Raw genomic sequence first — 15,544 nt, forward strand, 5'->3', positions numbered from 1 at the left:
TTCGCGCTTATGACCAGCGAAAAGTACATAAATATAGTGCGCCTTAAAGTAGACTCATTTATATGGCTTTATGCGCAATTTCAGGCGCTGACATTTATGATGTATTGTTATGTATGAGTATATATGCATGTGTGTGACTGTATGTGTGTGTGTCTGTGTGTGTGTGTGTGTGTGTGTAGTCATAGCAACTGACATGCTGCTGACGAATGGCTCGCTGACTGGCTGACTGCCCGACTCGCTGACTCCTTGACTCCTTGTCTAACTTGGCCTGAGGCCACTAGGGCTCAGACATTTTGTATGATATTTCACCTATATGCTGGTGACGGTTACACTGTCTAGTCAGATGCTAGTAGGCGGCACATTAAATTCAAAATATGTACAACAAAAATCCGACAAAATTTGTATTTCCAACGAATCTGAACAGCTTGCCGCCTATCTGAGCAGCGATAGAGAATACGATAAATAAAATTCCGAATAAAAATATATAACAAATTTTAAAATGCCTGAAAAGCCAAGCACATCCAATCCAAAGCCGACACCGGCAGGTAAAGCGACCAAAAGCACCAAGGATACTAAAGATACCAAGGATGCAAAACCCGGTCCAAAGCAACCGGTCATACGCACACCGATGCCCAACACTCATGATCGGGTAAGTGAAAAACATATACATGCATAACTATATTAAATCGAACTAATTCTTCTTGCCCTGCAGATATGGAAGATCATGAAAATGTAGCACTAAATACATTCAAGTTGACGGCAAACTTTTATTTGAAACTCTAACAAAACCAGACTCGTTTCTTTTTATATGATAAAGCTTGTTGCTTAAGATACTATTAAATACGAATTGCCGTTAAAACTTGTGTCCTTTACTCTACTGAATAAAGCGCAAAAGTACCTGACCAAAAACCACTCTTATATTACCCAAGAGGCGACTGGAAGGCGCGCAAGGCGCATGCGTGCAAAGTTAAGAGATTTTCTTTCTCTTAGGAAATTTTCTCTTAAAAGCATCTTAGAGCATTACTAGAGTATATAGTTTAATGAAATAATAGCTGAGATAAATTATTTAAAAGTAAATTAAGCGTAAAATAATCAGGCACGTCTAGGCATAGAGCTGAGAGCTGCTCGAGGCAATTAATATACCATATTATTATTTAAACATTAGTTCCGTAACGTTAATTAGCACTTGGAGCTCGATGGGTCTAGTCAAGCTTTGTAAAACACAAATAGCCGAGCACTTGAACTAGTTATTTGTATTTGCATTTGCATTCGCATTGACTCAAGTGCTGTAAGAATCCTCAGCAAACTCACAGAGAGGAAGAACAAAAAAAAAAAAAAAAAAAAAAAGAAGAAATCAAACAGCAGGCTGGCAAAGCTAAAATAAAAGTGCTTGGGATAGGCCCACTTCTGGGGCGCCTCAAGCATCATCAAGTCGAATGCAATTTAAACCAAAACAAACTCAAACGCCGAGCCGCAGGCCACAATCCGGCTGAAGACGAGCGCTGGCTAACACACCCGACCCCGAACCCGCTCTCGCTCCCCGTCCACGCCATATTACAAAAAACATTTTACTTTCATTCGGCAAAATTGAGTGAAAACGACGACTCAACGTCGACGACGACAACATCGTCCAAATGTGGCACGACACGAAAATATCCCCGGTTTGGTTGGCGCCGAGCGTGCAAGGATATTCTATGGCTCGTGCCAGTTTTTGCCATTGGCATCGCTCAGTTTCGTATTCGTGTCGGAACGTGGCGCTACACCGTGCTCAAGGATACGCGTCCAGCTAGTACCCAAAACGTTAGTAAATCGCAAAAAGGGCACAATCGACTTGAACCAAATCCACCAAATCTCTGTTAGTGTGTGCCCCAGTGTGTCCGTGTGTGTTATTACATTTTATTGGCGTGTGCAGCAAATACAAAAATACCAAAAAAAAAAAAAAAAAAAAAAATACAATAAATGCAAAAATTAATTATTTATTTTACAATTTCGCATATGCATAAACCGGGCCGTATCGTTGCATTTAAATGCTGATTGAAATGTTAAACACAGATTAAATATTGATGCAACCGGGCGAAATATTTGCTGTTATTGCTGCTTGTTGCATTCCAATTTGTAATCTTTGAGGCCCGTGTTCACGCGACGCGACGCAACGCGACGCGAGGCGTGGCAGCTACCCCAGGCCTTGGCCCGTCCCGGCTCAGCGTTTAAATGAGCAGCCAGTGTGCTTGCTTCAGTCGTGTGCGTGTGTATGACTTTATTAAAAATTGTTAATTCACAAAAAGTATAACGTGCGCGTGTTCAGCTCGAAAGTATTTTACACGTTGTTTGTGGACATTTTTTGTTGTCGATTTTCACATAAATATCACATGCGTCGCTCAAGCTCAGCCGCGACTCACGACACGCGCTCGTTAATTGTGTTTCCATCTTTACATTGAAAATATTCCGAATGCACGGTATTTGTTAAATCCTAGCTTAACGCACATGTCCCATTTTTCAACGGCAAAATTAATAACAAGCATACGACGCGTTGGCCCAGCCCCCGGTAATTGTCATTGTTTAACGTGCGGCTTGACTTGCATTTAAATCACTTCTTAATGAAGTGCACAACATGTAAGTTTCATAATTATTATTCATCATTTTGCCATAATCATACCCTAACTATGCAATAGAGTACTATACATATGACATCTGCTGCGCTAACCATAGAAAGTACATACAATTTATGATATATGTGCATAAAAAATATAAATGATATAATAATAATATAAAATAGATTAACAATATAATTAATAATAATAATAAAATACAATAATATTAATAATAATAAAAGCAATAATAATAATTGAATTATTATTGCCTTATAAAAACTTTCTTTTCTTATTTATCTTTATGTTTCTCCCTCTGCAAATCTATTTTTAGCAAAGCAATTTATTCGCTTGTTATCATTTGCAGAATATACAAGATTCGGCAGCTTGAAATCATATTTTTGTTCTTTTTGCATTTCCGTTTCCGGCTTTGTTGTAAATCATTTAATTGCATGCGCTTATTTTCTGTTATCGGGCAATTATTTAACATGGCCGCAAATTGAGCAATTCGTTGCTCACTTTTCTTGGGTGCGCCACACAGCCACGCCCACATGCCCTACACACACCCAGCTTAATGACCGAACAATAGCCATAGCCGTGAAGTTTGAGTAATTTTAAAATTCCAAACAAACAGCCGAAATTGTGAGCAAACGAGCAAATAAATTAATACTAAAAGCCTTTTGTTTGTGTGCCAATAAATTTATAAATAAATATAATACTCAATAGTATCAGTGTTTTTAAAGAGTTTCAATATTTTATTATAAATAAATACCATAATTTGTGCAGAAATTCTCAGAATCTAAGCACGATTAAAGAAAATATTACTCGCATTGGTGCTTGCAACAGAATTTATAGTATTTTTAGTTGAGAATGAAAAATTGTGTGCAACCTGTGCCTAAGTACGCCAGATACTACATGAGCTAAAATCAGTTAGCTGTCGTTGCATGCATAAAAGGCTCATACAACAGCAGCAACAACAAGTCAAAGCATTTGCCAAAAAAAAAAAAGAAGGAAACCCAAAGGTAAATTCTGTCAAACAGACAAAAAGCCAGGCAGACAGTTGGACTTGGAATATATAGAGGCAGATACCGAGCATTCTAGCCAACTGGCTTATTTATAAGAGCAGAGGGTAAGCACTTTGGCCACACACATGAAAGAGTCGAGGAGGGGGACGGGGGGAGACTTCGGCTCCTATTCACTATTTCGGTAGGGGAGGCTTGAGCTGAGCTCCTATTCACCTTTTGAGCCAGCTGCACGTTTTATAATATTTATGCATGTGCCTGCCAACTGGACCAGCACTCATGAGCTTCTGGCTGAGAGGCGGCTCGAAAAAACGCAGCAAACTAGCGCTCAACAGGGTGTGTATGTGTGTGTGTGTGTGTGTGTGTGTGTGTGTAGTGTGTGTATGCATACAACGTGCCTGTCTGCTCGTCTTGTAGTATATTGCCAAAAGTAACACTCCACATATTCAAGTGGGGCATTTTCGGGGCGCTGCATATTCAAGTGGCAAGTTAGTAGGTGCATCTAGAAATTACATTTAAAACTATTTTTGGGGCTTGGCATGCAACTGAATAAATACGTTGGTAGGCAAGGCTAAGCAAACATGAAAACCAGATGAAAAGCAGCCGGCAAGGGAGCTTTGGCGATAGCCAGGCAGCGGGAATAGCAACAGATGCCACAACAATTGCCATTTAAATGGACAAAATAAAAGCAACTACAACAAAACCAAGAACAGCAACAACAACAACAAGAAAAGCAGCAGCAGCAACAAGAATAACAACAAGTTGTGCACACAAACAAATGCAGGCGCACACACAGGACAACAAACAGGACACGCATGAAAATGAAATCGCTCAGCCATGATATGAGATAGAATAAAATGTAAATGACATACATATACGCATGCTTGTTTGCCTGTGTGCGTGTGTGTGCAAATAAAAACCAAAAAAAAAAAAAAAAACACACAACCAGTTTCCATGTTTTCATGCAGCTCAACATTTTTGACAGTGTATCAAGCGCACGTGGGCCAAAAAAAACCTTTGACGAGCAGCCAAATTTTGCAGCTAGACATAGAAAAATATTCCTTAAATTTAAGAAAAAAAAATTGTTCTTAATTTGGAGATATGTAAATCTACTATTAATATTGTGTTACATTTGGAAGATATTGGTAGCAAGAGAAGAAAATACCTTTCAGACTTTAATAATTTATAAAAATATAATTTCTACCATTCAGTAGTTGTACTATAAATATATATATTTTTTTTCATATTAAAATAAATAATAATTAATTTCTTAAAACAAATACATTCCTTTTTTTTAAATATACTCCCAAAATGCAGGAAATATATTCTGTATATTAGAACATAAAATTGCGAAGTTTACAATTATGTTCTACGTTTTAAAAAACCTTTTCCGGCTGTATAAAGAAACTTACGAGCTTTTAGGCATTTTTTTGTATTTCTTTAAACAAAATGGCATTGTTTTAAGAACTTTTTCGGGCCAATTTGAACTGTTTTTTTTTTTCTCTTGCGTGGCGCAGCTGCAGCAAGACAGCAAAAATTGATCCATGGCTTGGCATTTTAACTGCTTTCTATTTCTTGGTCGTAAAAGCAAAAAAAAAAAACTTGGGTTTTATAAACAATTCCCTTTCGGCCATGCCACACCCACATGACTAACGCCCCTGCTGACTTTGTGCTGAACTGTTGCAATGGCCGTTTGTTTTGCTTATTCCCATTTGTTGCTTGCTTACAGCTGCCCAAATTTATTACAGCCACTGGAGAAAGCACAGCGGCAAAGTTGCAGCAACTTTTTCCATTCCCATTTTTTCTTTTGCCACTTGCTTTTGTCTTCCTCTCTCTCTCACACTCTCTCTCGACTTTCTCTATCTTTATTGGGCAGTTTTGCATTTGTCGTTTGTATTTTGGCCTTTTGTCACAAAGCTTTAACACATAAAAATGTTATTGCCCGATATGTAGTTGTAGCTTATGCTGATTTGTGTTGACCTACAATTGTTGCACAGCCAAGAAGAAAAAAAAAACACAAAAAAAAAAGAACAAAATAAAGCCTCGTGAAATGTGTTGACTTTAAGGCTGATTTAGGACTCGCTCGTATGCCTGACTATGCAAATTCAAAGCATGCGGAAAATTGTAATCCATATAAAATTTGTGTTTCTTTTGTTTGTTTCTTGAGCTGGAAAATGCGTCAATATTTTTAAACTCCCTTTAACAGCAAAAAAAAATAAATTGTTTTGAAAATTAATTGACGGTTGTGCTAATATCAAAATGGGAAAAAATGAATTCTGTCTAGTCAAATATGTTTAGATATCTTTAATTTGTTCAATAAACGAAGAACTCAAAATTATAACCCTTAAGTTTAAGTGCCAAAATAATTAACACACTTTTTTTTTATAGAACTGTGAATAATATATACTATTTTATTTAAATTTGTTATTTTGTTATTTAGCTTTAGCCTTGGTCTTAGCTAATAATAATAATAAAAATATGGTTATTATTTTTTTATTGTTGAGGTAAAGAGGTAAAAACGACACAGATTATAATTAATGTTTAAAAAATTATTCTACAAGGACATACTGAAATCTATGAATATAACTATTTAATTTATTCATCAAAAGAATTTATAAATTTTTATAATGTTTAAGAAAGAGCACTATGCTTTCGGCTAGCATGAGCCCATCACATTTTATGTTACATAAGTTTCTTTCGCTCATTATAAATTTTCATGATCCATTTTTATGTTTTCTCAAAGCTAACCCTTTTCTACCAAATAATCGCCTCTTGAATTGAGGCTTAATTGCTGCAGTTAATGCGCAACACTTAGCAAGAACATTCAAAAGGCTTTTGGCTCATCAACATTATCCTCAATTTGCCTAATCAAACTGCCCCCGAAATAACGCCCAGACTTTATCAGCACACACACACACACACACACACACACACACACACACACGCACGCACACACGCACGCACACATATTAGCACAGACAGTTTGCAGAAAGTTTTAACTGTTATCTGTTGTCTATCAGCAAATTTGATGCGATTCTGTTTACCTGTTTTAATGAGAAGCGCATAAGGCTCGCATAAAAGGCAGCTAAAAGAGAAAAACAAAGAAAAGTGAAAACGGGAAAACGGAAAACTGTGGGCCGTATAACGCAAATGAAAAACCAGGTCAAAGTAAACAAAATGAACTAGAAGGAAAATTTATGCAAAACTCAAAAAACGTACGAAAAGTGCGATTAAAATCAACTGCAAGTGCCTGATGTTTATATATGTGTGTGAATATATATATATTTATATATACGTGAGTGTGTGTGTGTGTGAATTTGCGAAAATAGCGTGTGTTGGATCAAATTTAAATGCACAACAGTAAAATAATGAATTCTTTTGTTTGTATTCAAGAGATGCAAAAAAAAAAAACACAGTCGCAATTGTTTGTTTTTTTTAAGAATGAGATGGAAAGCCGAATAAAAATTAAACATATATGGAAATGAAGTAAAGTTCTTGTTGCTTGTTGCTGCTGGAATGACAATGGAAATGTACACGAAAACCAAATTGTAGTTAAGTTCAGTTCGGAACTGTGCAAAGTTGAGACTTGGGGCCAATAAATTATGAAGTGCTCGGAGTGTGCCTGGGCCAAGCATTTCAATGGCTTTCTTTGCCCGCCTTTGTTGGTCAGCTAATTGCGCGCCTTTTGTGTTCAAATAAGAAAAAGCAATTAAATTTTGGTGCTCAGCTGTGCTGGCTCACATAATTATGAAAAAAAAACAAAACAAAAACTGTAGAACGAGAAACAAAAAAGTGCTTAAAGTGAAAAAATAAAGGTGAACAAATATATACTATATAAATATAATTTCAAGCGTAGCTAATTTTTGGTTCGACCCAAAACCATTTGCCTCGCTTGGTTCCAGTCGTTTTAAGGTGTTGCATAATGCTAGTCTACTTATAGGATTAGGCCGTGTCCCTACTCCGTGGCCGTTTCGCTACTCTAGACCCTGCTGCCAGCTGAATGCTAATAGCTTTATGCTTCTATATCGAATAAAGATTTTTGGCCAGACACATGCTTGGCATCTGTCTATAACCTGCAACCATTTTCAAATGGCTATCAATAAAACATAGCCTACTTTCTGGGGCGTGCCCTAAGCCCATAACTTTAACTAGCCCCACTCACACAGACACACACACACACACACACAGACAGTGTTTATATTTAGCTTATTCTCAGGATTTTATGTGGCCGCAAATGTTGTGTGCTGATAGGTGTGTATTACATACATACACCCCGCCCTATTTGGCCTCAAATTTCGCCAAGTAAATAAAAGTAAGAGCAAATAATGCACACAGCAAACATTTCATTTAAACAATCAACGTCAATGATCTGTAAACAGCAATGAAAAGGGTTTTTACTGCCACCATCGCCAACAGAATTTGGTGGCAAACACAAAAGGCGTGCACATGCATATATCATACAACAAAAACACACACCCACACACACACAGTCTCTCGCACATCTTGTGGTTGGTTGGCCATTGTGCATCGCATAAACACACACTTTAAAAACACATCAAGCATACGTCCCGTTCGCCGGGCGTTGTTTATACGTGTGCAAGACACATTTGATATGAAGGTTTGCCTCGCGGGTCGCTGCCAGCCCACAAGCCGTGAAAATGTTTTATTCAACGGCAACAAACCAAACTAAATAGAACAGAAAATTCTGTGTCTACAGCCAGGCCAACCGCACACTCACACACACACAATAAATTTACAACTAGCAAAGTTCCGCCTTAAATGTAGCAAAAAGCAGCCTTGTTTTACTTTTCTTTTTTCCACATGCCGCGTAACACACATGTAAAAAAAATAAAAACAGAAAATAAATAAGCCAAAAAGAAAAACTAAAAATAAATAAGCCAAGAGCCAAAAGCGCTGCCCACGGCAGTTTTCGAGTGTGTGAGCACAAATAAAATTATGAAAATAAATCCAAGTCGCTAGCGAAAAATATTTATGCTAATTAAGCAACAGAATTAAGTGTGCTCAAATTTCAGGTTAACTTTAGGCAGGCAACAATTAAATTTCAAGCGCAAAGCATATTCATTTTACTTCATTAGATCAGCAGCAGCAGACCCGACCTTATGTGACAAGTTTCCAATACCCTATACCCCTAAAAAGAAAATTTTCAAAGTAGGGTATTGTAATATAAGAGATGTTCCTTGTAAGAGTTTGTAAAAAGGTTTCACTGTCAAAAAATATAGCAGGGCTGCATTTCACTTTGATTCCATTTACAAACGGACTTTATTTTATTCTATTTTAAAAATTCATAATTTCATTTTCTATCACATGTTAACTTCGCATAAATATATATACAAATATTATAAACGTAAATATTTATTTATTATTTAAATATCAGATATTACATAACAAAGCATATTTATTTTCTTAGTGAAATTTAGTGCTGCATATTCTTAAGTCGATCACGCTCGACGTGGCGCACTCTTGCCACAGTTTTTTTTGTTGCCATTTCTTAACACTAAAGTAAACACATGTTTACAGCACAGACTCAGAGCAAACACTTCGGCTCGTCTTCTTATGAGTGCATGAAAATGTTCAAGTAATTATTAAGTGGCTGCTGTGCTGCTCTTTGCGGCGTGTCTTGCCACAAGTTGCCAGCTGCTTGCCACCAGGCTGTGCTCTGTTGCTTCTTTGCGGTTGTCTCAATACTCGTGTATGCAGCCGGCAAGGCTGAGGCATGTGCTGCATATCATTTTACATTTTTTTGCTTTCACCCTCAACTATTACTTGTGGTGGCAAGCCAAGTGCTGTTGGGCCCATGGGGCGTATGCGCAATGCTTTTTTGAGGCCAAAAGTCGCTGGCTGTGAGCCCTCATTGTCAACAAAACTTGAGGGATTATCAGCGTCAACACACTGTGGCAGCTCAAGTTCACTAGATGGCTGGCAGGCTGGGCAGAAGCTGCATATTTAAATATGCATTTACGGCGCAAACATGGGCCAAGCTTAATTAAATTTTAGCTAAGTCAAGTCAAGTGCAACTAATAATTTCATTTCATTTTGCTGCTGACCTGGGGTCATTTATGCAGAATTTAAATTTAATTTTGTTAATTTATTTGAGGCAATAAATTGGACGGCAAAGACACATGCCAAGGCACGGGGCCAAAAACTGCATTCATATGCATAGACATGTAACTAATATGCGCACGTATGTGCATACGTGTGTTAATGTGTGCGAATGTGTGTGCGTGTGTGTGTGTGTGTGTGTGTGTGTTGCTGGCAAAATTAGTGCTCGCTTTAATTGAGTTTGTTAATATTTTAGTAATGGCCACTGCCACACAGCATTGCATTGCCAATGTTTGGCCAGCCAAATGGCCAAAATGGCCAAATTGTTGCATGGCAGCTGTCAGCCAATTTTATGTTATAACTGTAAGTCATACAAATGGGAAACTGTGCGTGTGTGTGTGCGTGCCAAAAACTAATTAACTAGTTTTGCATTTGTATATATATATATATATATATATATATGTTTCTTTTTTATACCCTGAACTTATTTGAATATGGGCATAAGCGTTTTATTCAAATTTAACAGGCAGCAGAATGTTTCTCCGATTCCAAAAAATGTATGTGTCCTTGATCAGCATGACGACCTGAGTCGATCTAGGCATGCACGTCTGTCCCTTTATTTGTCTGTAAATATGAACCCATTGAAATCAAACCTTAAAGACTTTGAACGTAGTTCCTTCCACTTCACGTGGAGATCCGGTTCCGGATCCAGGTTTTTGAGCATAGCTCGAAGCTAATTAGAGCTAGACATACATTTCGCATATAGACTCTCGTACAGTATACACAAATCCACAATACTTAACTTCTTGAATACCTCTCCTCGATTTATTAGAACTATAAGAGATAACATTCTCGGAAGTATAGTTTGGAGCTTCTTTTTTTAGACACAATAAGAGACATAAATATGGTCTCTCCCAAACATTTCATAAGGTTCGAACTACACACAAGCAGTTAATCACGAATAATAATTCTCATAGGGATTAATTCCCATGTGTGCATGCGTGTGTGCATGTGTGTTACTGTGTACGCACGTATGAATGTGACAGGGTATCTTTAAGGCGCGCTCAACCGACTAATGCACTCGTACTTGTTTTTATATATGCTGTTGATTAATTTTCAACTATTAATATTTATGCTGCTTTAGTATGCGTACTGAAATGAACCGACTTTGCGCATTTAGTTCAGACAAAGCTATAGGGTTGAGAGAGGTCGTGGGTGGTCGGTTTTGTGGAGGGAAGGAGGAGGAGGGTTTGGCTGGTTGGTTGGTGTGCCTTTAATGTTTCCGGGTCAGTCACAGCAGTCACTTCCCTTGAGCTCGTTGTCGGCGCTTTTGTTTGTCAGCATGGACGATGACACCGGCAGACAGGCGAGCCAGCTGGGCGAGGACTTGACGGCAAATGCCGCCAGCTGCGCTTTTTACACCGGACAGCAGTAGCAACAGGAGCAGGAGCTAAGGGAGCAGGAGCTGGAGCAGCAGACAAAGCGGCTGTCTGTCGTGCGTCCAATGTGCTGTGCACTTGAGTGACTAAGCTGCAGTCGCACAAGCCTCACAGCCTAACGCCTGACGACCCCATTGCCCAACAACAACAACAATAGGAACTTGGCTGGTCTGCTGCACATTTGCGTGCAGACAAATTGAGCAGGACATTGAATTGTCAGCAGCTTCGCTACGCAACAGCCCTTGACGCCACTCAGGAGCACGCCCCCAACAGACGCTGCAGCCGCAGCCGCCCAGCTGAGCGGCCCGGAATCTCTGTGTCTCTCTGCCCGCCCAGCCGCCGGCAACCCCTTTATCCAAGTTGATTATATTGTTGACGTTGATGTTGATGAAGCATGATTTGGACTTTCATCTTTATTGCATTATGCTTAAAAACTATTAGCACCCGGCTGCGGACGCGAGTCGTCCTGCTGGCGTCCTGCTGCCAGCCATGCTAACGGCGTGTCCTTTCGCATAAAATGACTGCATTAGCTAAACTGACGTTGATGTGGCCCTGGATGCAAATGCTGATTCAATTTTTTCTATGTGCACTATTAGATGATTTATCGGATTAGTTGGCCGGCATTTTTAGCAAATTATAATTGAAGTTTCTACTTTTTTCAAGACGGCAAAAACAGAATTCTAATTAATTTAAATAACTTTATTTATATATGAAGTAATAGTTATATGTGGAGAAAATTTGAAAAGACAGAAAAGCATATCTTGGATAAAAGTCATGAAGACAAGAGAAGTTAAATACCCTTGTACACATTTGTCTTGCGTGTTTGCAGATATGCCAGAATAATAGAAGCTCGTAAATGCGTGAAAATATCTTGGAAAGCAGGTCATTTCGCTATACAAAAGTCTTCGCGCGATTCTTCGTATAGTTCTATATATATAAGATAGTATATAATATAGAGTATGTTCATGCATATTAAATGTTAGTATATGCATAATTCATAGCATTACATTACAGGGTATCTCTTTTCTTAATTGAACAATCTGATTTTATTATCCATAAGCTGTTGACTTGTCAATAATTTATTATGCATTTTATGTTGGCCATTTAAATGATCGTAATGGTTAACAATATAAATAACAAAGAGCTCGTTAGCATGCATTATGCGTGTAAATAAATTTAACCAGCTAGAAAATAATGTGCGCCACAGTCAATAGACAAATTGCCCAGCCGCTCCCTCCCTGGCCAAGAGACGCAGGAAAAAAGGAAAAGCGCTTACAAATCTAACACTAAAAACGTTTGTGAAAAGCATGGCCAGCGTGAATCTTGATAGAGATAATTTATTAATACCATCAACGACAACAATAACAATAAAATGTAAACAAACGACTGACAGGCAAACAGAACGAAGCCAGGCAACAGCAACAGCAACAGCAGCTGTCAGCTTTCATTGTTGGGGAATTTTGGAAACCCCTTTTTGGACAGAAAAGGTGTTGGCTTGCATGTCCATTGAAGTTCATTTTGGCAATTGATACAAATCAAATTGAGAAATTTGATTGCTGCTGCTGTTGCTCAAGCAACAGAAATTATAAATTGCGACCAACTGGACGCAACGGCCCGTCGGTCATTAACAATGGGCATTATGTGTGTACGAAGCAGCCCGCTTTAGACCCGAGCCCGAGGCCGAGACATACAACAAAGCAACAATTCAAGTGTGTGCTAATCAGATGCTCTGCAATGGCATTGTATCTACAACTATGGAGCTCAACATTTATTGTAAAGCATTATGCATGTACATATATACTGTACTCAATGGGCACAGTCACTGTCCGCCCCAACCACCCACCCTGCCCAGCCGAAGGACCCCCTTGGTCGTGTTATTTACAGACAACACGCAATGGTCGCCCACATCGTAGCCATTGTTTGATTGTGATTTTCATGCTTTCAGTGGCCCAGCATTGTGAATGATGATGACGTCGGCCGATAACGATGCGATATACCTCATTCAAGTTGTCAGAGTAATAACTCACTTGTATATAGATCTATAGTATTTGATAGCTATACCGATTTCGTGAGTCGTATTTATGCGCCTGTCTTCGTAATTTAACTGCCGCGTTTAGGGCAGGCAAAGGGTTTAAGCATTTGTAAGACCTGGTGCAAAGTTTTCCGTTTTTGGGGCTTTTTGGTAAATTGCTAGTTAAGCCAAAGCAATTTGCCAAGTGTCAAACAGTTCACAATTAACTTGTTCAGTGTGGCTCTCATTCTGTCAACAAATCAATCAAATTGACTGCAAATCCATCAGAAGGCAGCGCAGTTGTGACTGCTGCTGCTCTGTGGGTCGAGTGCATTTCGAGTGGAAATCAAACTTTTCGAAACTATTTGAATTGTTATTATTTGAATTTGAGTGGTTAAATAAATGAAAAGCCCTTCGACAATTGCTAATATAGAATAAATATACTCAATTAGAAGAGTTAATGCGGCGCTTTCTGCTTCGCTGAAATCTGTCAACCTGTCGTCTTGGCCCATTTAATTAACCTTTCAAGTTTATTGATCCCTAAGCCTAAGGCGTGGCATTCATGCCCATCATAATTGTCGCTTTAGCAAAAAAATTATGCGAAAGTTGAGTTGGGAACGCGCCACAATTTCAAATAATTTAGTTGCCACCTTCGAGTGCAGTTGAAGGCGCCTGTCGGAAACTTTACAACTTTTGGCCCAACTGTTTGTACAAATATCCCACACACACACACACACACACATGCACAGACGGTGTGTGTGTGTGTGTAAGTGGGTGAGCGTTGATTTACCATAACTCCAGACGACATTCGGACGTATTATTATTACAACAGCTCATCAAAGTTCGGCGCATGGTTAGATGCGTGCCATGGCCCCATGCCGCAGCTTATATACAAAAACAATCACATACACACACATACACACACACACAAGCACTCGCATACACATACACATTCACATAATACTTTTGATATCAGTGTCGGCAGCGTCGCTAATGTAGATGTAAACGCTGCGTCGCCGCCGTCTTTGCCCCCTTCCGCACCCCGCCCCCTTGGGGCACATGGCAAACGAGCCCTCACTTTTATCAAGCAGCCCGTTGGGTATTTGTGCAGCAGCAATGGTAAACTTTACCGAATGCCGTGCTGTGTGGTCGTGCCAGGGGCTAGATGACTGCTTCACCTGGCCCACCTGCCTCACCTGGCTAACCTGCCTGCTGCGAGTAGTCAAAAAGTTTTGGCTTTCGATTTGCTGCTGCCTTCGCCGTGCCAGGCCGTGGCCAAAACGCAAATTGTTGAAAGTTTGCACTAAAGTCGTTGATTTCATAGCTGAGAGGTGAGCTCAACTCGTTCAGAAAGTCTACCAAAGTAGTTGACGTGTATTTCGTAGAGGGCTGGCCGGGGACAATAAGCAACTGCTACACTTCGAGAAAAACAATATATCAAGAATTTTCGGGGTCAAAGCGTGCACAAATATTCGCCAAAATTTAGCCTTGCTCTTTTTAGCGGCATAAGTGGGTTCTATAATAAAATATTTTGTATATCTGAATTGAAAAGTTTTTAGCTTAGTTTAAGTATGTCAATGTCTGTAATAGGTATCTGGCACTCATGACCAGCTATCTTTTATTTATTTTTGTAATAAAAAGCTTATTTGTAAAATCAAGAAGGATTTGGTTGATATACAAAAAGGAAAAAGATGACATTTTAAAGTATGCAAATTCTTGCAATAAATATTTGGTAATTAATTCAAGTAAGCTTTTCTGCTATTTTTAATAAAAGAATAGCATATAAAGTGCATTTACCAGTTTAAAGTATGGCATATTTCTTTAAGTGTATGAGAGCAGTTAGCTAAAGTGGGTGGGGCGGTTGGTGCTGGCAACGTAATTGAGTAAAGTTGTGGCGGTGCCAATGCGAACCGAACCACTTGAAACCGTTGGCAAATGTTTCGATATATTGCTGCCTGGCTTTGTTCTGCTGCTGCTTCTGCTTCTGCTTCGATACTGCCATGAAAATGACTCGTTTAACCAAAAGTCGTTGGCAGCAGCAGCAGCAGCAGCAGCCACAGTGAGGAGGCCTTCTTGTAGCCGTATTCCTACACTGAATACTAACAATAATTTCATACAGCTTTCGCAGAAGCTCCACACCCGCCCCAGCTGAGCGTCGGCCTCTGCCTGTGCCGCTGGGAGGTAACGAAACTAAAATCATGGACGGGCTCCAGAGATTTGAGAGCGCTGCAAATGCAGTCAAACAGTTGGCGTACTCGAGGGCTTTTTAATTGTCTGTTTGTCTGTCAGTTTGGACGGCACGGGCGCATCTCTATAAGTCTCTAAGTCTATGTGTATCTCTTTGGAATAGAGAGCGGGAGCGAAAAAGAGATGAAGAGAGAGAGAGAGGTAATGAGTGAGTTTGTGGAAATTAGAGTATGCCAT

General features: G+C 39.2%; 2 protein-coding genes across 2 annotated transcripts in view; both read left to right on the top strand.

The window, feature by feature from the left end:
• Positions 1-349: 349 nt before the first annotated feature.
• Positions 350-896, top strand: LOC6635178 (uncharacterized). Its single transcript, XM_002058546.4, has 2 exons — positions 350-649; positions 713-896. Exons 1-2 carry the CDS (start codon positions 500-502, stop codon positions 734-736), a joined length of 174 nt encoding a protein of 57 aa, XP_002058582.1. The 5' UTR covers positions 350-499; the 3' UTR covers positions 737-896.
• An 830-nt stretch (positions 897-1,726) lies between these two features.
• side-III (sidestep III) overlaps positions 1,727-15,544 on the top strand; it is a 107,940-nt gene continuing 94,122 nt past the window's right edge. Inside the window, 1 exon segment of the mRNA XM_032439087.2 lies at positions 1,727-2,613. The gene's annotated coding sequence lies outside the window, so the exon portion shown is untranslated.

Source organism: Drosophila virilis, chromosome 2 (assembly GCF_030788295.1).
Source record: "Drosophila virilis strain 15010-1051.87 chromosome 2, Dvir_AGI_RSII-ME, whole genome shotgun sequence".
Lineage (NCBI taxonomy): Eukaryota > Metazoa > Arthropoda > Insecta > Diptera > Drosophilidae > Drosophila > Drosophila virilis.

What these genes read in the sequence shown, in the direction of transcription:
- LOC6635178 (XM_002058546.4), top strand. Translation starts at nt 500, where the DNA reads ATGCCTGAAAAGCCAAGCACATCCAATCCAAAGCCGACACCGGCAGGT. An exon ending in TGCCCAACACTCATGATCGG is followed by an intron (nt 650 to 712) that starts GTAAGTGAAAAA and finishes CTTGCCCTGCAG; the next exon opens with ATATGGAAGATCATGAAAAT.